The sequence below is a fragment of the Rhipicephalus microplus genome, chromosome 5, assembly GCF_043290135.1.
Source record: "Rhipicephalus microplus isolate Deutch F79 chromosome 5, USDA_Rmic, whole genome shotgun sequence".
NCBI lineage: Eukaryota > Metazoa > Arthropoda > Arachnida > Ixodida > Ixodidae > Rhipicephalus > Rhipicephalus microplus.
Window position 1 is genome coordinate 197591185 of NC_134704.1, and position 27983 is coordinate 197619167.

Here is a 27983-nt window from a genome sequence, read left to right on the forward strand (position 1 = left end):
AAATGCGATATGTTCATATCGGGCTGCATTTGTGCCAATGTGGCCAGATCATGCACAAAAATTTCGAGGAGATTTTCCTAACAACTGTACAAACATAAGAACTGGTAACAACCACAGAAACTTGGCAGGTACGCTTTGGGGGCTTCAACTAACCTGACATAACTTAGTCCGAACTCGCCCTGACAGTAGCAAAGAGCAAACCTAAAGTACATTTTTTTAATAGGTGTCTTACTTCCTAACTAACTCAACTTGTATCGAATCCAACACACCAAAATAGAGAATGTTCGAACATGACCACATTTTATCATCTCATCTTGACAGAGTATCTCCTGTAACACATCTGAACGTACAGTAAAATCTCAATGATGCGAAACCAGCAGATATGAACTCACTTCTCACGTACCAATGAGTAAAAAAGTTAAAAAGAAAATAACACTATATGGTAAAGGTGGTTATGACAGCATCAATTCCGCACTGATATTTCTACAGCCAGTATATGACTAAATTTTCGAGGCACCATAGAATTAAATTGGACGCTTTTTAAAAACAAAATAAAAGAACTCGCAGTAGCATTTATATCAACCATTATTATGACTACCATGCTATGAAATACCCCAAAACAATTTTGGAAATATACTAACCCAAAGCCACAGAAAGCATTTTAATCAATGACCATAAAAAGGTAGCAACGTAGCCCATGTACTCAACACTGTTTTCTATAGCGTATTCACTTCTGAGCCCTGCACTCCCCTTCCTGAATGTCCTTACCTAGACCCTCCACCAATGTCCGATATAGTAAAATTCAAGTTCTTTTCGCTGTTGAGGAAACTAACTCTCACTACTCGGCGCCAGAGTCGCACCAACCGAGTTGGTATAGCAAGGTGGGAGAAGAAACGTACAGCTGCTATGCAAATAGCGACGATTGACTTGCTGGTCGCTTGAAGATGAAGCAGAAATGCTGGAGAAGTTTTAGTAGGCTGAGAAAAACTTATATTTACACACTGTACAGATTTAACAAGAGTACGGACATCAAAGTTACAAGAAAGAAAGAAAACACTTTGGAAGTCACTTGGAAACACTTTGGAAAACACTTTGTAGGGCGACCCTTTGGGATTTGGCAGAGCCGATAGCGCTTAACACCTTAAGCTCGGTTTAGAACGCTTGGAGAAACTTCGGGGCATCTTCTTATTTTCCCAATGCTCCCCCCTTACCCAACTCTCGGCGAATCATCGCCTGTTTGTCCTCTGATAAGACAGTACACTTGGTCGATCAGAAACTTTGTCACACCTTCGTGCACGTGGGGGCTCATGCCCTCTCCCCAGATAACACAACCGAAATGTGAATAACACAAAACTAGAAAAAGTCATTGAGGTATGGGCAAGCTCGGTGGTGCACAATTATCTAGACTTGAAGCTACACGTACTGGGCTTCTGCGGCCATAGAACGGCTTATCCATAACACGTCAACTTCTTGTCGACAGGGCAATAGTTCGCCTGTGCCCTGTGCGCTGTAAGAGAAACCGCTCGCTGACCACACAGGGTTCTACTTACGAACTCATTTGCAGCAAGGATAAACGCGGAAGCAGTCGAAGACATGCTTATGCAACAATACGCATCAAAGGTGGCACCTGCACTTGTGACAAGCCCGCCTCCTTCTGAGAGCTACCCCACCGGACCCGCACGAAAGGTTCACGGCGATCCTCGGGGTTTCGTCACGTACTTCGCCAGACGCGGCGACACCTTGTAAGCGCGCGAACAGCATGCAGCTGGGCCGCAGCTAAACCGATCTGAGGAATCACCACGCTGCGCTACTCCGCCTACTTCGGCAACATTACACGAAATCAGCGATACGTCGCGTCATGTATATATTCTGATAATAATCCTATGTACATTGGTCACATTTCGGCTTTTCCACCTCTCCGAGAGTTCAGTTTCGGTCAGGTCCAGTAAGTCTGTGTCATATACCTCGAGTTGTGTTCATTGATGTGCGTAGTGTTACAGTGATCGGTAAGTCACCAAAAGTTGAGAGACTGTCTAGCCTTTCAAACTGCTTTTTGTATCGAACTTCGAGGAGGAAGTTTGCACAAGCCATTTTGGTTACCTTATATCCAGCTCTCTGAGAGTTTCGGTAAGACACCTGGCAACTACGAAGGGGGATACGGTCCTGGCTAGCTTTCCAGTTTTCCCACAGTGAATGACATGAATGTGAGGAAATGTTTCTATTGGCATGTTGAAAACGTTTATGCCGTCGGTGCGTACTCGGTTTAAGCCGGTATGATCACAAAGTAAGGGAAATGCTCTATGCACGCCATATTTTTGTTTTGCGGTGTAGGCAATTACCCACCATATAGCCCAACGAGGGGTCGCTACAAGTTTGCAGATACTAAAGCTTGCAGACGCCAGTCGTACAACGCTACCATAACTCAATTCACCTAGACCAAGGTAGGCTATTTGCATAGGGTTAACCCTCGCCGCCTTAGAAGTAAAAAGAAACAAGAAAACAGGAAAGGTAAAAAATAATAGAAAAAAACAAGATGTAGAGAGAGAGAGAGACAGAGAGAGACAGAGATAGGAAAAGGCGACTGCCGATTTCTCCTGGGTAGGTCAGCCCAGAAGTGCCGTCTACGCGAAGCCGAGGCCAAAGGGGTGTGTGGGCTCCCAAGGTCCAATCACCCCGCATCGGCTCAACCCCCCAGATCCCCTTTTCTCCGGACACGGCTCAGCCATGCACCACTAGGCGTGAGAGGGAGTCGAAACCATCCCGTTAGCTCGGGCCCATGGTGTCGCTACAAACCAAACGCCTACTTGCGCAGACACCCCTGCAGGAAAATATGTGAACATTTAGTGAATGGCGGGAGCAACCAGGATGATTTTATAAGAAGCCCAGAGGAATTCGACATCCTACCAAAAACGACAGGGGAAGTAAGTAAAGCCCTAGAAGGAATGCAAAGAGGCAAAGCCACTGGTGAAGATAAGGTAACAATGGACCTGCTTAACTAGGACAGAAAAATTGTGTCAGAAAAACTGGCCACCTTATATATGAAGTGCCTCTTCACGGGAAGGGTACCAGAATCTTGGAAGAATGCCAACATCATCTTAATCCATACGAAAGGAGACCTCAAGGGCTTAAAAAATTACAGGCCGATCAGCTTACTGTTCGTTCTCTAGAAACTATTTACAAAAGCAGTACAGTCGAACACGGATATAACGAACTCAAAGGGGATCATGAATTAGCTCGATACATCGAAAATTAAATATATACAAAAATACAGGCCCTGAGAGCTTACCTGTAGCAGACCATCACCTACAATAGACGCATTCAGGAATGGCAACTAATTCCGCATACACACCGCAATGAAATGTTTTATTTTGGTGAAAAAAAAAATCGCTTTTTTTGGCCTGCTGCTTTGTTTTCTAAATGAAGTTGAAGACACTTGTCTCGATCTTATCAAGGCTGTCCAGTTGCGACAGCCCGGTTCACTCCACGTCACTGATACAACGACGAAAGGACGCCGAACGCTGCCACCACTTCTGCGGTGGAGTACGCGCGTGTAGCCAGCGCCTCATCCAAACAATCCTGCTCGTCACTTGAGCTCTCGGCTGGGCAACCTGGGTTCCTGCGACCGCAGCTACTATGTCTTCGTCAGCAAGGCTCGCAACGGACTGAACATTGCAGTCCGCTTCGACGAAATCGTCTGCCGACAGTTCGTGTGGCACAGCTGTCAGAAAAAAGGACAACAAATCGAGAAACACATTTCCAAAGTGCTTGTCGTTATCTTCACCAGTTTCCGCAATTTTCGCCATCACACAACACACACAACAGGCTCCCAACATATGCTGCTCTGGCACCTTTGCCTTGCTATCTGCCTTGTTCTTCAACAACGTACCAGGAGCGCTACGTGGTATCTCGAAGTCGTCTGCGGCAGTCAAACATTTCTCGCCCGTCTCAACACGCCGAGTAGCCTTCAACGTCGTCGCAAAGTCAAGGGTCTTGCGCTTCTTGACGCTGAACATAGCTAGACAAGAAATCAACAATTCTAGGAGCGAGCAGCAGCTTTGCACACCACGCACGCAAAAGAAGAATGCTGCACATGCGGTGGTACGTAGACGACGTGACAACGAAAGGGGACTCCGCCAACAAACATTCGTGAGGCGATGGTTACGGGTGAGGGCCACAGAAAAAAGTGCGAGCTGTGGTTGGCTGATCAAAACTCGCAAAACAGCAACAAAAAATAAAAGAAAATGCAAAAAGAGGAGGCTGTTGGCTTCTTCGTTTCTGCCCTCCGAACCGATGGGTACGCGGAGAAACCATGAGAAAAAGAGAAACGGAAAAAAAAAAAGCCATTCCGCAAGTTGGAGATCGTGCAGTCCGAGCCCTCTTGCCCTTATCTTTTTTCGAGCGTTTGGGGCTAAGACGGAGGCGTAGGGTCGTGCGGAGGTCGCAGGGAAATGCGAGTGCCAAAGTGCACTTCCAACTCGAGTGCAGAACCGTGCTGCAGCGGAAATCACGGGGCACGGCGTGTGCCGAAACGCACCTTGCAGCTGTGCAATGTTCGATATATCCAAAGCCGGGTAAAGACATGGTTCGGTATAAACGTGCAACTTTCTATACTTTAACAAAGGAATTTCAAGGGGATAACCTGTGAGTTCAATATACCCAAAAATTTTATATATGTGGGTTCCATATATCCGTGCTCAACTGTAGTAGCTAATGGAATTAAGGTGACATTAGAGTTCAATCAACTAAAGAACCAAGAAGGATTTCGTACGGGCTACTCCACAATAGACCATATACTATCAACCAGGTGACATAGAAATGTACAGAATATAACCAACCCCTATACAAAGCCTTCGTAGATAACGAGAAGCTGTTTGACTCAGTCGAGACATCATCAGTGATGCAGATTTTACGGAATGAGGACATCGACGAAGCCTACATAAACATACTCAAAAAGGTCTACAGCGGATCCACAGCCACCATAGTCCTCCATAAAGAAGGCGACAAAATCCCAATAATGAGTGTAAGGCAGGGAGACCCCATCTTTCCAATGCTATTCATGTGTTTACAGGAAGTTTCTCAGGGCCTTTGATTGGGGAGAGTTAGAGATAAGAGTTAATGGAGAGTATCTCAATAACCTGTGGTTGGTTCACTGATAACATTGTCTTGATGAGCAACTCAGGGGATGAATTACAGCTCATGATTACTGAATTGGACACGAACGCAGTAGAATAAGTCTGAAAATTAATATGCACGTAACTAAAGTGCAACAGACTTGGCAACAGACTTGGCAGAAAATAGAGCTTTGCGATATGTTGAGAGACGCTGGAAGTTGTAAAAGAATATGTCTACTTAGAAATAACTTGAAGAATGAGGATGAGTGGATTACATTTGGCAAGCATTCTCAAATAATGTATGGTAATCTACCACTAACTCTAAAGAGGAAGGTATATAACAGCTGCATTTCGCCGGTACTTTTTTACAAAGTAGAAACCGGGAGGCTTACAAAGAGTGTTCATCTTAAATTGAGGACAATGCAGAGTGAGATCGAAAGGAAAATGATATTTGTAACCTTAAGAGACAGGAAGATAGAGTGGGTCAGGGAACAAACAGGGGTCAAGGATATCATAGTTGAAATCAAGAAGAAATAGACATAGGCCGGCAACGTAGCACGTAGGCAGGATAATCAAACTGATTGGATTCCCAAAGAAAGCAAATGCACAAAGGGGAGACAGAAAGTTAGGTGGGCTGACGAGATTAAAAAGTTGTCAAGTATAAGGTGGCAGCAGAAAGCACAAGACTGGGTTGATTGGCGGATTATGGGAGAGCCTTTGCCCTGCAGGGAGCGCAGTCAGGCTGATGGTACTAAATGGCTATTTCATGATATGAAGGATGTGAAGCTGCATTTGCAAACTTCATATCCTTTCCTTTATTTCGTGCATGATTCGTTTTACATGGGTACCTACCGAGCTTTGCTGTTTCAAGCCTTTTCATGCGAAGCGATAAGCGTCGATGTCACAGCATTACTAAAGGTTAAAACTAACTCTCGTAACGATGTGGATCGCTCAAAACCATTTTCTTCTTGCCGTGCAGGTGAGAAATTATTATGGCAAATGTTTTCGTTCAAGCGATTCCTTCTTGTTGATGCTACCGTGCCCACGGCCAAGTTACCGTAATTACTCGAATCTAACGCGCCTTTTTTCCGGTTAAGCGAGTTCATAAATCGCATGCGCGTTAGAATCGAGTACGAAAAAAATTAATACGGTCATTCTATTGCCATCGGCATTTCCAAAATGGCCGCCTCCTACGTGCGTAGGCATGGCGCGTCGGCCATTTCTGCTTGTGTGTTTCCCATGTGCGGCACTTCGTACGTGTGCCGAGGAGTTCGTCATCTTGTAGTGCATTAGCGTCGACGGTATGGAAGGACCGACTCCAAAAACTCGAGTGCACTATGATGCCGCTTTTAAAAGGAAAGTCATCGCGTGTGCAGAAACGGACGGAAATCGGGCCGCGTCGCGGTCGTTCGGAGTCCCCGAAACGTGCGCGCGGCACTGGCGGAAGCAAAAGCAGAAGATTGTCGACAACAAAGCTTCACGCAAATGCTTCAGTTGACCACAGCCGGGTCGGTTTCCGCAAATTGAAAAGCTGCTCGGCGAGTATGTGCTTGAGCAGCGAGCGGCACTGCGGCCCATGACGACAAAACTGCTCCAAGTGCGGGGTATACAATTAGCCTTAGAAAAAGGTCTAATGCGGAGCCAGTTTAAACCGAGCAGCAGGTGCTGGCTAACTAACTTTATGAAGAGGAAAGGCTTTTCCCTCCGAAAGCGAACGGGCATATGCGAAAAGTTTTGCGGAGGAGTACGATGAAAAGCTTCACAGTTTTCAGAGGTTCGTCCAAAAAAACTTGCGGCACAACAACGGCTACTTGCTTAGGCAAATCGGGAATGCCGATCAGACGCCTCTTTACTTCGACATGCCTGGCGCCACAACCATCGAGAAGAAGGGGGCGAAGCAAGTTCGTGTGCTGACATCGATCCACGATAAAACTACAGTGACGGCAATGCTCTGTTACACGTCAGATGGGCACAAGCTTCCCCCGTACCTCATATTTAAATGGAAGACGCTCTCGAAAGGAGTAGTTTTTTCGAGTGGTGTGATCGTGCGGGCCAGCGAGAAAAATGGGTGCGCGTTGCAATCAATGTCTTACTTTTTTTTTTTCGTCGTGAAAATCGGGTGCGCGTTACAATCGAGGGCGCGGTAGAATCGAGTAAATACGGCATTTACTGTACTTCTGGGAGGAGACATTCAATCAAACCCTGGTCCTGACCTTACTCAGATTTCAAAGCAGCTGAAGAAAATAGCGAGTGACATTAAGGATATTAAAGAGAAGCATCTAGTTGAAATCTAAAAGATAGTAGACGCTCTTTCGAACCTGGACGACAAGGTAAACTCTTCTCAGAAAGAAATGCACGGCATAAGCAGTGTGGTACAGTTAATTGAAAAAAAAGTAGATGAATTAGAAAATCACAGCCGGTGATCCAACCTAATAATTTACGGACTAGCTGAGACAAAAGGTGAAAATTCTGCAATTTCGGAAATGACTGGGAACAAAGACATTTTTCAGAGTATTCTTGAATTGTAGAACATACCTATAGAACAAATTCATAGATTAGGCAAACCAAACACGAACAAAAACCGCCCAGTTACCATAAAGCTTTTGAACTCGAGAGACAAGTGCATTATTGTAAAAAAGGGGTATAAACTGAAGAACACTAATAGTTCAATCGATGAACACTTTTCTCGAAACATTAGGGACATTAGACAAAAACAGTGGGCAAGTGCGAAGACAAACTGGGAGAAACATGAGAAAATTACCTTATCAATTGACTAGTTGTACATTGACGGAGTGGCCTATGTCTGGGATAAAAAAAGAAATGATACATGATAGAGTATTGTTCAGTAGGTAAGGTCAAATACGCACACCTGACGCACGAATTTAGCCGTCGGTACTGAGGACGGGCAGTAAGACATTCACAGACATGAAAAATGCGGATGGATGATGCCCGATGGCAATTAGGCTTGTACCATGCAATATTGCTGCAATATTACATGCTATACTGAGAAGCCCATCTACAGGATGCATGTGTTATTTTCACCGTAATTTCAAGTATACATATGGCTTTGGCGTAGAACACATGCTTACCACTTAAACGATGCCGCTGGTTCTATCTTCACTTAGAACCTTAAATTCTTATTATTTATTTACATCTTTTTCTGTTTTTTCGAGACGAAGACAATTTCTGACTCACAACTAATGATATCAATGCCGGAAGTTGCCGGATATCAATGCCGGATATCAATGCTGCAAAAGTAGTGCTATCGCGTTATCAATTACCACATACTTTGCTAAAGAAGTAGGAGGTGTGCGAATATTCAAACTTTCGAATAGTTTTCGAATATTGTTTGCTATTCAATTAGCACCAGAATTTGACTCCTAAAATTTTCTGAAGACAATTACATTTAACGTCTGATTGACAATGGCCCCATCAAGTTTTTTTATGTTGTTCATCCCAAGACATTGGCACTGCAGCGAAGCTGCATATCATACTCCGCTATGGTTGCAAATGTATTGACTCAAGAAAACCCTGGTTCTAACGTGGAGATACACTGCACATACAATGATGCCTTCACATCTTTATTATGCTTAACCTCATCACACTCTGGTACTGTGGCAAAGCTGTCTTTATAGCTCCACCACAGCCTTAAAGGGGCCCTGGAAAATTTTTTGAGCATGGTCGAATTGTCGAAGCTACGCAAATAGGAAAGCTGTTCTAACCCAATATATCCATGATAAGAACAAGCCAGATATTATTATTCTACAGGAGTCGCATGGTTTGGTCAAATTAGTAGGGTACCACACAATTGGCTGTGCCACTGGAGATACTACCACCCTTACAACCCTAGTGCACAGAGACCATACTGTTATACAACGCGATACTAAAGTTAGGCACATCGATAACATTCTAATTGAACTCATACAACACCGCAAAACACACGCTAGCCTCTACGTACTTAACATACACAGTAACCCTAAACACAAAAAAAACACAGGTTTGGCACCCTCTTTAAGAGCGCTCTCAACATCGCTGGTTCCAATTCCATTATAATAGGAGGCGATTTTAATGCTCCATATACAGCTTGGGGATATTCTTATGCTCACCCAAAAGGTCGCGACCTCTGGCTCAACACCTAAACGAAGGCTTAACTCTCATCACGGATCGAAGCGGGCCTACCCGTGCCGGCACCAGTTTTAGCAAGGACACTACACCAGATCTCACATTTGTCAAACATGCACCCACAACAACATGGCATAACACACTAGAGGCTTTAGGTAGTGACCACTACATCATCGATATCCACATCACAGGAGGCCCTCTCAAATTGGCAGGAAAACAACATAAGCTAGTCGACTGGGCCAAGTTCCGCAAGTCACAAGAAAACAATGTCTCACCCATCGATGATATTGAACATTAGACCAAAACTTTAAGACAGGACATTGATCACGCTACATAAACAGTGCCCCCAGAGGCGCACCTTGAAAAGATTGACAGCCGACTTCTACATATATTGGAAGCGAGACAATCACTCCAAAAAAGGTAAAAACGCAGAAATTAAACAGGAACCTTTAGAAACGTATAGCGCTCCTCAACAGAGAGATCGAAACATATGCTAAAGAATTAAGCCAGCAACAGTGGCATGACATCGCAACTCAATGGACAAGCAAATAGGTTTTGGAAAAACATGGCACCTTCTCCGTCATCTATTAGACCCTGAGAACAACAAAGCAGTCCACCGTCAACATATCAATAAGCTCATCCATGATTACACAGGTACAGAGGTGGTACTCTTGCAAGAGATAGCGAACACACATATCTCCCAAGCACCTCCTCAACTACACCCAGATTATACCGGTCAGACAAATGCAACTCTTGACGAGAAATTTTCGGAAGCAGAGATTCGCGATGTACTACACCACCTTAATAACAAATCCACTCTTGGTTTTGACTCCCTTACGAACAAGACACTACGTAACCTAGACAATGAATTTATTAGTCACCATACGGACTACATTATTGCATGCTGGACCACAGGACGTTTACCCCACAATGGAAGGCTGCCAAGGTTATTCTTATCCCCAAACCGAGGAAACCACTGAACATTCACAACCTTAGGCCAATCTCTCTAACTTCCTGCGCAGGGAAACTCATGGAGCACGCCTTCTTAGCTCGACTAACAGATTACCTTGAAGCCAATGACATTCTCCCGTGCACTATGTTAGGTTTCCGAAGGCACCTTTCATGTCAGGACACTATGCTTCAATTGAAGCACCAAATCATAGACACCACGACCCGCTCAACCAAAGCTATACTAGGTTTAGATCTTAAGAAAGCATTTGATAACGTAACACACAGTACAATACTCCAACAGGTTAACGCCTTGAGTCTCGGAACTCAAACGTATAACTATATTCGCGACTTCCTTACAAACCAACAAGCTGTAGTCAAAGTGGGCGCACTCACATCATCTGATATACCCATAGAAAATGCAGGAACTCCACAGGGCTCCGTGATATCTCCTATGTTATTCAACTTGGCTCTCCTCGGTTTGCCCTCAAAACTGTTCATGATTCCCGGGCTTCATCACAGCATGTATGCTTACGATATTACCCTCTGGATGTGTGATGGTAGCGATGCTCTATAGAAGAACGGCTACAAGAAGCGGTAAACGCAGTGGAACAATACCTATGCGGAACAGGGCTTTCGTGTTCGGCGGAGAAGTCCGGACTCCTTTTATACCGCCCCAAACTAAGAGGCAGACCATCCAAACATTATAGTCCAACAAGCTCATACACAGACATTACCCTGAAGACAGCTGATGGACGCGTCATACCGGCAGTCGATAAAATACGGGTTTTATGACTTTTGGTTGAAAGCAAAGGCATAAATGATGAGACAATCCATAAATTAGAAGCCACAGTTGTGCAAAGGATGCGGCTCATTAAAAGAATAAGTAATAAACATCAGGGCATGAAGGAATGTAGTATTCTCTGGCTTATCCACTTCTTCGTGCTCAGCCACATTACTAATGTCGCTGCTTACCATCGATGGTTCGCGGCGAAAAGAGCTAAACTCAACGCACTCATCAGACGAGTTCACAAACAGGCGCTAGGGCTTCGGCACAGTACCAGCACCGAACTTCTTCTTAAACTAGGCCTTCATAACACGGTTAAAGAAATAATTGAAGCTCAACAGATCTTGCAGTACGAGCGCTTGAGCAATACAAAAGCAGGTCGCCAAATTCTCGACAGTCTCGGCATTTCTTACCACGCACAGCATGGTATGAAATGCGACATACCACGCGAAATCTGCGCTAAACTCATGATACCACCATTGCCAAAGAACATGCACCCTGATCATAACAAAGGTAGAAAAATCAGTAGAGCCAAAATTATGCTCTGAACTTATGGAAGCAATAAGGAGGCGGTCTTCGTTGATGCAGCGCGCTATCGAAACTATTACCGTTTTGTTTCTGCGGTTGTAGACCATACGCACAAATGCATAACCAGCGCTTCAATCAATACAAATCACAAGGATACAGCAGAGGAGGTCACTATCGCAGTCGCCATAGCTCACACCGATGCCCAGTATACAGTTGAGCCCACATATAACGGCCCCACTTAAATTGAACTTGCGCTTAGAACGAACAATATCCGCGTGACCGTGAAAATATACATTGGTTCAATGACACAAGATCGCATTTACAATGAACGTCTCCGAGCGCCGCTGATTGGTTACAGCGAACGGCCTACTTCCTGGGAAACCACTTTCGACTACCGATCAGGCATCGGCGAGGTGCTCATACATTCTTGTTGTTAAACGCCAGACCCTGCCTCCGCGACCCTCTAGTTGCCGCTCTCCCCGACCCATGGAGGAAGGAAAGCTGTTTCCTTCCTCCATGTCCCGTCCGCTTTTTGTTACGCCTCCCTCCGTGCTTTGTCCCCTTCCCCCCCCGCTACTACTCTGAGCACACCGCATCGCCAGACGGGACCCGTGTTTTCACACTGCCACCGATCTTTCCAAGATGGGTCGGCCATCTCCCCTGTTTTCGATCGATGGTACTGTCGTTGGCGTCGCCGGCCTGGAGTGACCAGACCATTTGCCTACATCGTCGGCCACCGACTGTATTGGATAGTCTGCGTCTAGTGCACGTGCGTACGCTACCCCACCAACTATGATAATTCGCAATTCGTTTCGTGTTTAGGACTTGTTCTCGCTCACTTCATACTCAGCTCAGCAGCCTTCCGCGTGAGTGCAGAAGCGCGAAAACGGCTTTTAATTCGCGCGGAATGAAGTGCGGAATGAAGCGCGAAATATCGAAGTTCGTGAGGCCACGCAAACCCGCCGGCGCAACAAGACGATTTTTTGACTGCAATCGCCGATTCTTCAAACACCGGCGCGCGCACCGAACCAGGCGGCCGTGCTTTAACTTCTGCGCGCGTAGGCACTCTTTCCAAGTCTTTTTACGGGGATGAGTTTCGCGGACCTCTCAAGCAAGCTACCCAACCTGCCTCCTTCCCGTGTGTTTTGGTTTTCAAGGTCGCCCTCCCGCCGCATCCTCCCCTCTCTTTATCGCAACTCCTTGCCCTTTTTTCGCAAATCTGCTCTCCTCTCTTGACAACCCCTTCGCCCAAGGAGGAAGGAAATGCCTTCGCCCGTCTCCACCGCACCGCGACGCCCGCCACGCTGGCTCGAATTAGTTTCGTTTTCTGGTTAAAAATGGGCCCAGAGCTGTTCGACGCATTCTGGCATGTGTGTCGCGTGCGTGCATCTTGCTCGCTCTTGGTGTGCGTGTGTGGTCATGATGGCCGACGGGAGGACTAGCACGCTTTTTCCTGCAACTCAACAAAATGTCGAAAGTGTGACTGCTTGGCTTGAGCGTAATCCGCGCGTTAGGTGCCGCGTTGCGGAGCGCTTGCTCATAGCTGTTGACCACCTGGCAGCCAATTTGCCGCTTCGGGCGTCCCGGTATTCGGCTGTAAAGATAGTGAATATTTCGTGGGGGACGGGGACGGCTACATGCGTGCGAAACTGTTTTCGCGAGGCCGACTTTGTCGACGTCGAACCCGATGCCGAGCCTGAGGCTTCCGAACAGGACCACTGCGGCGGCGATGTGTGGCAGCGCGTCATCAACTCCGACCTGGGAGAGCGGGTGGGACATCTGTTGCGATGGTTTAATTACAGCCGATGATGATGCCGACACTGCGGAACCGTGCACGGATTGGGGCATTGTGAATGAAATACGTGGCGAGAGTGATTTGAAGGAATGGGATTGCGAGAACGACGAAACTTCGGAGCCAGTGCCTCATGCAGCTTATGCCATGGGCCTCGGTGAACGAGCACCTTGCCGTTTTAAATGAACTCTAGACCGCCCTTATCGCTTCTGCTCTTCAAAACACGTGCATCACGGACTTTTTGGGGCAAGAAAAGTTTGTGTTATCACTCGCAATTTTTTTTAAAAGCTGTGTTTCATTTACTACGAACTTCGGGATACAGCGAACGGATGCCGCGTCACGCTCAGGTTCGATATAAGCGGGCTTGACTGTATTATCAGTGATTCACAAACAGCAGTCCGAAATTTCGCAAATGGTAGGATTTCTCCAGTGGCGCTGAAAGTCCTTACAAAAGGCGAAACCCGCTCTGACGACTAAATTGCATGCATTCTCTGGTTTCCCGCCCACACACCCGTCGACCACACGGAGGTCAATCTTAACGAGGTGGCGCACGACGTGACTCGAGGTCTCACGTTCCGGGCAACATCAGTGGTTGGCACCACCCGTACAGACTCTCTTGTGGAGGAGTGGGAGTGGGGGGATAGACTTACCAAATTCAATGACATTATCTAACAATGTAGACTTCAACGATGGGAATACTCCCCGCCTCATCCCAAGCTCAACCGGGCCCAGTCCGTTCAATGGCGGCAATTACAAACAGGCACCTACACTAATCCCGTAATTATGAAACACATTTACCTCGACTTGTACGTGACCAATTCGTGCAAGTATTGTAGTAATAGGGCCACATTAGTCCATATTCTCTGGGAGTGTACAGCACTAATTGGCAAAACGAGAGACTCGGCCTCCAATGAGAACCTACGGGAGCGTTGGCGGACCGCGCTGCTCAGCTCAGGACTAGATAATCAACTGTGGGCGATCCAGTAGGCCAAAGAAGCTGCTGAGAGACATGGTCTCTCAACCAGCTGCTAGGTGGGAACCTAGCCCGGTAACCTGCAGGAAGTGAATAAAGTTCACTCATGGTCAGAGAACGCTGCCGATCGGTAGTAGAGGCTCCCGACAACAAGTGAGCCAAATATTATAGCATGGCATGCGGCCTGGAATTACCAATAAATTATCAAGGTCAGCTGAAAATTGCTTTCTCTTCTTTCGACGAATCACAGAATATGCCGAAAAATCACACGTGAACTACCTATCTATCAGCCATTCGCTGATTTGAACATGGGGCGCTTGCTCGTTACAGAGATTGCCGCGAGAGGCTGCTACTTGTGCACAGGTGCGCGCCTGATCACACTGAAAAAGCGGTGCATTCGAAAAAAAAAAAAGAAGAAAAAAAAAAAGTGCTCATGGTCCCGAGGCTCGTGTGACGTTTTTCTGTGGCCCTGCCATCCGTCGCTGCTTAGCTTCCAGCGCTTTCGTCGGGGCAAGAGAAGAGAGAATGCAATTGCAACGATCGACAAACCTTTGTAACTCCACTCGCACTGGACGGATTTTTAAAATTTTTGCGCCGTTGAATTCATGAGCCAATATTCTCTTACAATGAATTAGTTCCATGGTTACTTGAAAAAGCGTTTCAGGGCCCCTTTAAATGAATGGACTTGCGAAAACGCTGCCTCAAGCCTACACGTCAGAGGTGGCAGCTTTTTTTAGTGCCATTTAGGACCAGAAAGGCTGAAAAAAATCGAAAAAATATTTTCCACATTCGACATTTCAGATCTTTTTATACATTGTTTAGCAACTTAGCAAATTAGCAACTCCAAATTCGAAGGAAGCACAATGTTGTCTGCCAAATCAGATGGGCCTAGAAAGAAGTCGAAGAGGTGGAGGAAGTAGTGTCATTTCCTTTCAAGTGTAAAGTGCTGTCGACACCACACTGAGTGCACCAAATCATGTAAATAAATACAGTTCGGTCTCGGCATCGCCTCATCCTTGTTAAACAATTAGGGAACACCATCCCTCTGGCACTCCACCAACCAAGCCAAAAGAAACACTTTCAGATTCCTACCTTATAAGAATGTTCTTAGAGATCCTCTGCTACCTTTGTTCTGTAATTTCACTTGGAACTATTGGGAAAATGTTGAATAAAAAATATTGGACAACTATTAAAAAATATTCAATTTTCACTCAAACTTTATTATTCGAATTCGCTTTGCACCAAGAATATTGCCATTTCCACAACTCTACAAAACAGCTAATGCTTCATTGAAATATTTTTTTGAATAATCAGCACACATGGCAAAACCTATTAGCAGCATGTATAACTCCTCAATATCTTCATATTATAGTTTAAGTTTACTTTATTCAAAACAGTGCAAGATACCACAGGACCTTTCGTATCTGTGCAAGCATGAGCGAGCCTCTTTGAGTGGATCAAGCTGAGTAAAAAGCAACAATGTATTGATTAAGTGAACGTGAATGAGTTGACCTATGACGCATGTTTTTTTATAAATTATTTTGAAACCTGAAGCCAATGAGTGACTGTTGCAATTGTGTTGCTTCGACTATACGAGTTGCCTTAATTTTCAGTCCTTACATTTTTATTTTTATTTTCGTTCGAACAGTATTTTTTTCTGTGAATACAATTAAGCTGGTTCTTAAGAGACAGTACGTGTGGCTCGAGTGCAGCCACCTCACCGCTTGAGCAAGGTCGAGGCCTGTCTTGTCCCAAGGTCGATGCACGGCATTGCGGCAGGCCTTGGCGAGGCCGTCCTGTCGCCACAGCACCACCTGGCGGCCACAGTAGAGCAGCCTGCAGGGGTTGCTTACCCAGTGGCACCGCTCGGCAAGTGTGCTTTCAGCTTCGTTGCCCCCACAAGAGCGCAGAGGCTCAGTCACCTGGTAGGGCAGGCCCGGCCTGCAATGCACAGCCCAATTTATGGTCAATGCTTCCGTTTCAAGAGAAGCTGCTTGAATGCTAAGGATTCTGCTGGCATTTTGCAGTAAATATACACTGCTATAGGCTGGATCATGCCTAAATAACGACGATAATATATTACCAATAATAATTGCTAGGATATACCATCTCAAAACCACAGTATGATTATAAGAGAAGCGGTAAAGGAGGACTGGAAATGCGAAGAGGTTTATTAGTAGTGAACGACAACGGCAAGACAGCGTGATGGACTGTCCAGCCATCACGCTGTCTGTGACATGCACGCACTAAGTTTGCAAGAAGCACGTTCAAAGCAGTGATCATTGTCATAGTGTATGACTGAACAAAATACCTGACGTTTCAAAAAACTGCCTACCCTCGAGCGCAAGATCAGCTCCAGGTGAATAGCATATTCCACCGCACAAGTGAAGAGTGTGATGTAGGATTTCTGGGTTGGCTCACTCTTCAAGTACACTGATGGTTCCATGAAATCTGATCCAATAATGTCAAATGGTTTTGACACATTCACACGATCAGCAGGTAGCGCCGCCATAGGAGCCCTTGCAAGCTTCATCCTTGATTGCGCGCACCAAGCACACTGCCCGATAACTTTTTTTTACACACTTTTCCCCTTCGTCACTCAAAAGCACCCTCGAGTTCTGTGATGGTTGTTGCGACTCCCGAGTGAAGTGGCCTCCGATGCAAGCCCGTTACGATGAGTTCAGTTGCGATGTGGCCACCGAAAAGCAGGATCGGGTGTGTAATGCCTTCGTAGTGCATGACATTCTGAAGTCCTGTTTGAATTCACAGCAAGCCATCATCCTCGGCAAGAAGGGGGTCCAAAAGACTGGCTACTTGGGCTGGCTAGTATTACATTTTCAAAGAAATATACTTTCTCAGTGCACAGGAAACATTTCAGAAAGAAGACAGACAAAATAGGTGCTCTATTCTATCTGTCTTCTTTCTGAAACGTTCCTTGAGCAATAAGATAGTATATTTCTTTCAAAAAAGAAAGGGGCGAAAATCCCGAATCGTCAAAGTGTTGGGCTGATTTCGTCCTGCCTGGAGGACTGTCAATTCAAGGCCGAATCGTTGCTTTTAGGTAATGGTGTCTACTTCTGAATTCTCTTTCGCATTGTCTTCCACATCACTTCGGTTGATAGTCAAGTGCTTGAGCCATTCTTCATCTCTTGCCAACCAAGGTGGTCTTCGGCACCAATTTTCCCTGTCAGAAAGAGACTTTGTTGACGTGCCTTGGAAAACTATGTCCGTAGGGTTCTCCTTCCAAGTGTAGCAAAGTCACTTGACCACTTTTCCCTTTGTATCTTTGATCACAGAACTCATTAGTTTCATTGAAAGCACTGGAAACCTTTTCGCCGTGAGAGGATGGTTCATCTGCATTCGTGGTCCCCAAGCTTTCTAGCTGCCAAAACTTCCTCAGTTCGGGGCCTGCACGTTCCTGCATCTGATCCTCGTTCATGCAGCAATTTGTTTGACGTACACAAACACTTGCGTTTGTGTGTGGATAAATTGCTTCACCGTTTAGGGGCCCTTGGAATGTCGAACCAAGTGCAGTTTCAATGAAAAGAAGACGTTTGTAACCATCAGGCGAAGTGACATCTCTCTCAAGGATCTTACACAATTGGTCTGATCCAATTAATACGCTGATGTCTTCTTTTTGTGCTATGTGAGAAAAGCAAAGTGCATTAACCACTCGTTGACCGCTATTCTAAAATCCTTTGTTGAATTTACGACCTTTGGGTACCTGAACAATGGCTTCACAGATGTGCTCTATTTCAATGGCTTCAATGACATGCTGAACATCATCGTACTGGCTTCACAAGGTTACTTGAACTATTCTTCAACGCGTACGTTGACCACCATGTTTGGTCTCAAACACGTTGACGGTTATGACGATTTCTCCCAGCACCTGTAGGTTAATTTTTTTGGAAACGTCTTTTTTTTTTTATAAAAGAGATTTGGCTACCGTTTATCCAGAATGCTTCTTATATAGCAGGAACTCTTTGCGCTATTTATCCATCCTCTTAATGTTTGCAATAATATTGTATTGAAGTTCCTATTGCTATCTGACACAGCGTACGCTGCGTGTTGTTCGAGCAGCTTTAGCAGCCTTTCTAAAACACATCGAAAAAGCATGTCTTCCTTGACAATGCTTCTTCTGAAATGCAATGGCTGCCGTTTCTTCATTGTCCTTTTAATATTTCTCTTGCTCTTGTGAAACGACCTTGATGTTCTTCAATCAGGTGCTTGTTTGTACAGACATGAGGACAGCATGACTACTGAATCTGGTGTCTTTGGCGTGAAATATTTCTCAAAATCTGGCGAGTTTTCTTTTAGAATTCCAAAGGCTTACCATCTTTTTATCCTGGAAGTACCTTCCAGAAGGTACACTTGAGTTGATAGAGCTGTATTTTCAATAGCTTCACAAGCTCTGAATGTTGAATCAGCTTCCGAATGCCTGATGGATTCTTACCAAGTTGACATAGTTCTTCGGTGTTGTTCTTTCGAATGGTCGCATTTGTGTTGGCAATGTTAGTTTGTTGAGTATGCTCCTCCATTTGTGTTGAGATAGACTCCTCTGGTTTCCATTCAACAAGATCACCGTTGAATATGTAATGCTTATACTGTGGTGACATAGGCAAAGAGAGCATTTCCTTCTGTACTTCCGTTCTCATCCGTTATCTTATGGAATCCAAGTGAGCCTGCCAAACCTTTAATTCGTCTTCAATGCTATACACTGCTTTCACTCTTGCTAGAATAACCCGGCATTCATAAACGTCAGCTTCTTCCACCTCCGCTTCCAAATTATCGATGTCAACAGTGTTTTCAATCTTCTTATCGATTTCTTTGAGAAGCTCATACTGTTCGGTGAAAATGCGGTGAATATCACACAACTCACATATTCGTGGGCGATCCAATTGCTGAAAACATTCGATGTCTGTGATGACCTGCGTGACGGCCTTGCACACTTGACTCCGCCTTTCGAACAGGGCCTCCATGATCCGGTCCAACGTACAAACATTAGAAATCACTGGCCGGCCGCGTCACGAGGCGAAGTCGAAGACAACATGCACAACGTCAATGAAGATCTGGGCATCGTGAAGATGTCATGCCCCACGATCTGGGTCATTGGTATGGTTAGGCCTTGCACATCAGCCTTACCCACCGTGGCTTCCCAAAAGTCCTTGAGGCTAGGGATCCGGTCGAAAATAGTGAAGTTCACTCAGTCTCACCTCTGAAGGTCTTTTCTCTCGGGTTTCGTGGCACCAAAACATTGAGGAAAGGACGAGTCGCCATTCCCATGGCGAAGCGCACTGTCGACCTCTTCATCTTCCAGCACGCGCTATGTTCACTGTTTTTAACACAGCGCTCATCGAATTCGCGGCGGTGGCATAACAAAAGGGGTGGTTGACTTAAAATTCAATTGTCCCGTAAAATTCAACAATAAAGATTGTTCACGCAAAAGGGCGAAATAGTGAATGCAAAAGCAATGTGTCATAATGTTATAACGAACTAAGGCCAGCAGGTAACTCTTTTTCATGCAATCTCGTGGAGCTGTAAAACGACGGTGTAAGGGACGGCCACCTGCGGCTTGTCGTATCATGGGTGACAGAGCACAGAGTGGTGAGATTACTATGTAGCACGTAGAAGGGTATACAAGCCGCTTTCTGATGCCTGCTGAGATACAATCGAACCCATTACTAACAAACTCAAACAAACTCAAAAATGCCACGATGAATAGTCATTACATCAGTAGTTCTTTGTACATGGACATCCCCATAAGACCTTCCACTTATGGTGAAACCGCTTTTTTTTTTTCCTTCCTTGGTACCTTTATTCAAAAGTGTGAACAACCCCTCCGCAGACAAGTTAGGCCCTTTTGCATGTCAGACGACGTCCGCTTGCTCTTGAGTGAATTCAACCACGTTTGCAATGAACTCACGCCGTTCCACTGAAGTACGGTACCGTCACAGCGAACCAATTATCCCTGGCTAGTTGCGTGCAGCACTCGGCTTACTCGGCTTACGTCGCTTACTCGGCTTTCGCCTTCGCATGCCAGTTCGCTTGCAGTCCAATGTATGCGCGCGTTTGTGCTTTCTTCGCACTTGCTTCACTTGGGATTCTGCTCGGATGTGGCGAGTAGCCTGTTTGTTTGAGGTAGGTCACCACCTTCAAAAGCGCATTCTCTGTTTTAGGAGAATATTTTTAACACACATGATTTTTTCCAATACACATGTCCTAGACGTGAAGCTTATCTTTGAAAAATATGTGTGTTTGAAATATTCTCCTAGAACAGAGAAGCCTTTGTTGCAGTACGCTTCCGCCCATTCAGGGATAGTAAAACATGGGATAGCAATGGGGTGCTTCAACTCAGCTCCATCAAAAACATGCAAGCACAAGTTAAAGGATTCTTACCTAGAGCAGAAGAAAAAACTGGAAAAAGCTGGATACCCTAACTCGTCTCTTTTAACTGCATGTGAAAGGTTATTAAAGAAAATGAAATCCAGGGAGCCAGAGGAAAGAAGCCAAGATGCAAAGAAGCCAAGATGCAAAGAAAGTTTCGGTAATTCCCTACATGCATGGTGTCAACTAATATTCTCGGCAAAGGACAGAATAACGGGAGTGTGTCCGGCTGTATATAATCTGTACGAAAAAAGGACATAGGATACCGGTAGCACATGTCTCAAGCGTGCAGATCATCAGGTTGTCCAGTTCAAAAGAAATGTAGTGTATAAGACTCCTTACAGTTTAATCATATGGTGGTTTTGGGACGTTAAACCCCACATATCAATCAATCAAGACTCCTTACAGTTGTGGGCACTGTTACGTCGGTCAAACTGGCAGATGCTTGAACGTGAGGTTGAAAGAGCACTTGAATAACTTGAAGGGAAGGCCGGAGACGCATCTAGCATTGCATTGTGAGTGTTGCTCTTTTAGTACATGTAAACCCTTGTTTAATCAAACTGAAGTTCTGTATGTTAACCACAATCAGACAACAAGAAAAATTGTAGAGGCGTAACACATCTCTCGCCCTAAAGAAACATGTGTTAGCCATATTTCCGTATCACTGAATGAAAAAGAAATTGAACTGATGAATAACGTGTGATATTGCAATGCATCTGTTAAAGTATTTATTAGTTTTTTTTTTGCACGACGCCATTTTTGCTCGTGCGCAGTGATCATGAGGAACTGAAAAAGAGTACATAATCTTTTTTTTTTGTTATTGCGACAAAGACTTGCCTTTAAGGCATAATATTTTTGTTAAATGTATGCTGTTAGGCTGGTGTTGTGTATGTAGTGAAGCAGTGTCTTTTGGAATCTATTTTCATGTATCCAGCGGTTGTAACTGGCTGCGTTGTAGCGAAGGCCGGCTTGAGCGAGGTGACGGGAGTGTTCTGGCTGCAACCCTTTACATGTCTATATAAGGTGGTATGTACCTGTTTGCATCGCAGGAATGGGACAACACTGTTACACACAATCCAGATGGTGTAAGAATAACTGTTTATAGAGGTTAACTTGTGCCCAAAAAGTAAAGGAAAATGTAGCAGCGTTTCTAACAGGCGATCAGCAAAAGGAGTCCTCCAAGAAGGCCTCGAGCGGTGCACCACTTCTTTTTCGTCAGAATATCGTGCTGAGGAGGCGGGCGCCATCCCGTCCCTTTCTTGTCTGATCATCGGGCCGCTGGTCTCTTGGGGGGCGCACGAAGTAGCGCGCGTAGTTTGAATACTGCGTCTGTCTTGCGTCATTATCTCTCCTCCAAGAACGCATCGTCCCAATGCGTAAAAGCAGTGTTGCTGAGATGGTCTGAATGCGTGGTTTCCATTGGAGAAATTGGTATTCCTTATGATCGGGTGTGTATAGTTCGATGTTCATTGCCTGTCATATTATGGCTTCATTCTGATTACATGCACAATTTCTGTGCTCCTTCGGCATCTTGATGAGCTGACTTGTCCTTTCGGTGACACCTCGTAGTTCAAGAAGTTGACCCGAAGAAGGACTCGGTAAGGGCCGAAATAGTGGTGCAGAAGCTTTTCGGAGGGGCCAGGGGTCCGCACGGGAGTCCAAATCCAAACTAGGTCGCCTGGTGCGTAGTAGACTCCTCTCCGCCGAAGGTTGTACCAGTTTGCATCAATGCGTTGTTGTTTTATGTGATGTCGCACCAACTGCCGTGCTTCTTTGGCTCGCTGAATGAACTAGCTTATGTCAGGCTTGTGCTCTGTATTGTCGCTTACAGGCAGCATTGCATCTAATGGTGTGGTAACTATTCGACCGTAGACTAGCTGAAATGGCGTCACTTTACTAGTCTCCTGCACAGCAGTATTATAAGCGAAAGTGGCGTACCGCAGTATCTTGTCCCACGTACGGTGCTCCAAGTCAATGTAAATGAACAACATATCGGTCAGAGATCTGTTGAGTCGCTCGATTAGTGCATTCGTTTGGGGGTGGTAAGCCGTTGTCTTTCTATGACATGTGTGGATAAATTTCATAATGGACTGCGTCAGATCGGCGGTGACTGCAGTTCCTCGATTCGTGATAACCACCTTTGGGGCACCATGCCGTCCGTAATACAATGTTGGTGACGAAAAATTCAGCGCCTTCTATAGCCGTGCCCCTGGTGAGAGAGGCTGTCTCAGCATAACAGGTTAAGTAGGCTGTCACCACTACTATACATTGGTTGCCCATTGATGACGTAGGAAATGGACCAAGTAGATCCATTCCTACTTGTTCAAACGGAGATTTAGGGGGATCTATTGATTGGAGAAATCCTGCAGGTTTCAATGTAGGCGTTTTGAGTCTCTGGCAATCTCTACATGTCCTCCCATAATGCTGTACAACATCCAGTAACTTTGGCCAGTAGTACTTGGTGCGGATGCGAGCCAATGTTCTACTCACTCCGAGGTGTCCTGCTGCTGGGTCATCGTGGCAAGCTTACAGGATTTCAGGTCGCAAGGCCGAAGGAATGACGAGTAGGAATTTCTCCCTGCTGTGCTTGAAGTTTTTCTTGTATTAAACATTGTTTCACATCAGGTACAATGACAATCCCCGGACGAAAACTCGAGGAACATGCACCGGTTGCCCTTCCAGATGCTTGATCAGTTGAAGCAACTCCGCGTCAGATCGTTGATATTCAGTCATGTCTGCGGTGCTGACGGCTCCAAGAAACGGAAAGTTGTCTCCATCTTCCACAGGTGCAGATTCCAATGGTGCGCGTGACAGGCAATCAGTATCACTGTGCTTGCGACCCGACTTGTATACGACTGTTATGTCATATTCTTGCAACCTGAGGCTCCATCTAGCAAGTCCCCCAGAAGGGTCCTTTAGGCCTGTGAGCCAGCACAGCGAGTGATGTTTGCTCACTGCTCGAAATGGTCTAATATATAACTACGGTCGGAATTTCTGTATGGCCCATATTACCGCCAGAAATTCTTGTTCCGTTGCCGAATAATTCATTTCAGCTCTCGAAAGAGTGCGACTAGCATAAGTGACCACTCGTTCCTCTCCGTTTTGCAGCTGCTCGAGGATGGCGCCTAGTCCCAAATTGCTTACGTCCGTGTGAATCTCTGTTTCGGCTTCTTCGTGGAAATGTGCAAGGACGGCATGGTTTAGGAGTCGCTGTCGTGGCTCACTGAACGCGTCTTCATGCTCGCTTGTCCAGGTAAAAGACGTGTCTTCTTTCGTCAGTCGCGTTCGTGGTTCCGCAATCTTCGAAATATCTTTGATGAATCTTCTGTAATAGGCACAAAGTACTAAGAATCGTCTCACAGCCCTTTTATCCGTCGGTCTAGGAAACTTTTCTACAGCTGCTGTCTTTTCGGATTCAGGTCAAATGCCTTAAGAGCTAGCCACATGACCGAGAAAAAGTAGTTCATGAAAACCAAAATGGCACTTTTGGGGTTTTATAGTCCGTCCCGCTGAACTAATCGCTTCAAGTACAGTTCGTAGTCATTCCACATGCTGATCGAAGGTGGCCGAAAAGATCACGATGTCATCGAGATAAAAAAGGCAGAGCTGCCATTTTAACCTGGACAGCACAGTGTCCATCATGCGCTGAAATGTGGCGGGTGCAGAACACAGGCCAAATGGAAGTACCTTGAACTCGTATAAGCCATCTGGGGTGATGAAAGCATTTTTATCGCGATCTCGTTTGTCCACCTCTATCTGCCAGTATCTGCTCTTGAGGTCTAGAGAGGAAAAGAACTTCACGTCTCGCAGTCTGGTCTGTCAAGGGTGTCATCGATTCTTGGAAGGGGGATAGATCTCCCGCCTCGTGACAACATTCAATTTTTGGTATTCAACGCAGACCGCAAGGTCTGGTGCTTTTTCTTTACCAGCACTACAGGTGAGGCTCATAGGCTGGCCAATGGCTGAATTACGTCATCTCTAAGCATTTCTTCAACTTGGCCTCTGATGACTTCTCTCTCTTTTGGTGACACTCAGTACGGGTGCTGGCAAATAGGTGTAACAGATTGATCGATTATGATGCGGTGTTTGGTGATGGATGTTCTTTGCACTTTCGATGACGTGGGAAAGCACGAGGCGTACTCCAGTACAAGGCTCTCAATTTTTTTGTTTTTGGTTCGGTGATAGGGCTGCTTCGATGTGGATAGATGCGAGTATGGAATCTATATCGTCAGGGTGTAGTGATGCAGTCTCAGAAAAATTCAAATCTATAATCGGAACGTAACCGTGCAAGTGACCAACAACAGTTTCCTTCACAAGATGTTGCACCTTATTTCGCGAATTTGTCGAGAAAACACTCGTACACCCATCACGCAGTCGTAGAATACCTCTTGCTGCACAGATCCCTTTCTCGGGTAATAGCCCAGTATTGCTTTCTGCCATTCCTTAATAGTCGTTGTATACATTGCTTTTTACGGTGACAACGACGATGGATCTTGGAGGTACTGTTACATCATCACCTGCAATCTGGAGCGCATCGAATCAATTTTCACTCTCGAATGTCGCGATGGCGTGTTTCGTCGAGAACGAGACACACGTTTCCTGCAAGTTTATCACTGCGCCATTGGCCTGGAAAAAGTCCATTTCGATAATTGCATCTCTTGAACACTCCTACAGGACAATGAAGCTGGCGACGTAGGTGAAGCCGCGTATTCCGACTCTAGAGGTACACATGGCTGCCGAATCGATAAGGTGTCTCCCGGCGGTTCGCCCTTGCGGTCCTGTCCAAAGAGTCAGTACTTTTTTCAGCGTTCTGGCAAGTCCCCTGCTCAAGATGGAATAGTCTGCGCCTGTGTCTACCAAAGCATTCGTTTCGTAGCCATCTATAATTACTGACAAATAAGAAGCAGCGTTACCGTTTCCGCACGTGGTTTCGTGTCCATTGTCACATTTTGAAATCGGCACTGGAGGTTGTTTTTTTGCGTCAGCAGCGGCCTTACCTCTCAAGGTCGCCGATTCTAGTTTTCCCGAAGCGGGCTTTGGGGAAGTCGCCTCGGAGAGTTTGAAGATGGGCGCGGACTTGGTGACCGATACCTCAGTGGCGCTGTTGACCGAGACTGATGCTGCTGGGAAGAGCGAGTACCTTGAAGTGTTGACAAGTACTCCTCGATTTCAAAAGGTCATTCCCCATTTCTTGAACCAGCAGCGTTTACGGGAAAACCCCAAAGTCTAGCTCGGCGACATTCACACATTCGGTAAAGATGGCCAGCTTCGCCGCAATGATAACAAAGCGGAATTCGATCAGTAGTGCACCATATATCAGCTTTTTCGAGCCTTGTCTCGGCTGGGGACGACGTGAATCGAGGTTTCGGCAGATGCGTGGTTGCTGCGGCGAAATAAGTTCCAGGGGCGACAAAAGGAAGTACAGGGGCGTCTCTCAGCACCTTGGCGTACGAGAGTGCGGGCTGCACCAGAACCGACGTTTGAAACAGCTGTGCTTGTGGCTGCTGGTCACGGACTGCCTGTCTCACTTCACTCCTGAACAACTTTCGCTAATGACGAGACCGTTGAGGGGTTGAGGTTTAGCCTCTGGAGCTCTTCTTGAACCACCGATCGAATGAGCTCTCGTAATATGTTGAAGCCATTCCCGAAGACTGTTGACACCGCGTCTACAGATGCGACGTTCACATCTCGATTGTAGTGCCTCGCTCGGTGTTGCAGAGTATTTTCAACCGCTGTCGCCTCGGTGCGAAATTCCGCCACGTTCCGCGGGGGGCATCGGAGCAAAACAGAAAAAATCGCCTGCTTCACCCCACGCATCAAGTGCCAAAGTTTGTTGTCCTCGCTCATATTTCGATCAGACCGGCGAAATAACCGGCACATATCTTCCACATGCATTGCGATGCTTTCATTGTTCCACTGGTTTCTTGCTTGCAAGGCAGCTTCAGCTCTTTCCTTGCAGTCTGTGCTCGGGTATATGGCCAGTAGCTCCCGTCAAAAGTCGTCCCACGACTGAATGGCACCATCATGGTTTTTCGAACCACGTTCGTGCGCTGTCCTGCAATGTGAAATAAACGCAGCGGAGCTTCCGTTCTTTGGTCCATCTGTTGCAGCTGGCGACGCGCTCAAAACCCTCCAGCCAATCCTCAGCGTCTTCATGAGGATCGCCACGAAAATGGTCCGGCATCCGTGGCTCATCGACAACGACGTGCGTGGCAGCGACTGGAGACGAAACGACGTGTGCGGTGGTAGTTGGAGACAACATTTCGGTACTCTCACCGGAGACAGCTGGAGACACTCTAGGCTCTGGTGGCAGGGGAAATTCTGGCGGCTTACCACGCAGATGACGACTGGAGCGCTGATTGACCGGCGTGAGCTCGGTTAGTTCGACTGGTCGTGGTTCCGGGCTGCTTCCTCGAAGTCCAGCTGGGTTTGGGATCATTACCCAGCTCCTCCACCAGAATTGGTACGCACAATCCAGATGGTGCAAGAATAACTGTCTATTGGGGCTAACTTGTGCCCGAAAAGTAAAGGAAAATTTATCAGCGTTTCTAACAGGCAATCAGCAAATGGAATCAATCTCTGAGAAGCCTTCGAGCGATGCACCACTTTTTTTTTTCATCAAAATCCGTGATGAGGAGGCGCGCTCTGTCACGGCCTTTTCTTGTCTCATCATCGGGCCGCTGGTCTCTTGGGGGGCGCACGAACTAGCGTGCGTAGTTTGAATACTGCGTCTGCCTTGCGTCAATACAAATACGTATCACCAACTCGTAAATGTGACCAGTTCCGGTGACGATATAATGGACGATATAAGGGTCACCCCTGCACGAAGTCTCCTAGGCACAACTTCCTCCGCCCTAGTAAGGTGACGCGGGAGAGAGCAGAGACACGGCGGAATGAGAGCACGTGTATTTTACCGGAGAACATTTTTACGGGTATGGAGTAAGTTTAGGGGCTGAGGTGGAAGGGGAATGGCTGGAAGGTCAATGTCTGGAGGGCAGTGCGCCTGCTGGTCAGCAGCATTGTTGTGTGGGTTCGCAGCATGGCCTTGAATCCAATGTACTTTTACACAAGTAGCTGTATTAATGTTCAGCTTATGAATCGCCTCGTAGATCTCCATCACCCTGTGTACTTTCTTCAGCTCCTTTATAGCTCCTAAGGAATCAGTGTATACGTCAATCTGCTTAATGGTGAACAGCTTAGAGGTAGCATCCTGGATTGTGTCGTGGATGGCTTCAAGTTCCATCACAAGAGGAGTAGCTTCCGTAGATAGATAATGCTGGTGGCCACTGACAAAAGTATGCGTAGTACTCAGGAATGATGTCCTTCTGCCGTCTTGTA

General features: G+C 46.1%; 1 protein-coding gene across 3 annotated transcripts in view; it reads right to left on the reverse strand.

Annotated features, from left to right (window-relative positions):
• PolE2 (DNA polymerase epsilon subunit 2) overlaps positions 1-27983 on the reverse strand; it is a 340119-nt gene that overhangs the window by 75428 nt on the left and 236708 nt on the right. For all 3 annotated transcript variants that reach the window (XR_012895549.1, XM_037424388.2, XM_037424387.2), the window contains exon 9: positions 15983-16202. Coding sequence is in view for 2 of the 3 variants with exons in the window: in XM_037424388.2 (XP_037280285.1) it covers positions 15983-16202 (220 nt within the window). In the remaining variant the exon portion in view is untranslated. The remainder of the gene's footprint in view (positions 1-15982; positions 16203-27983) is intronic.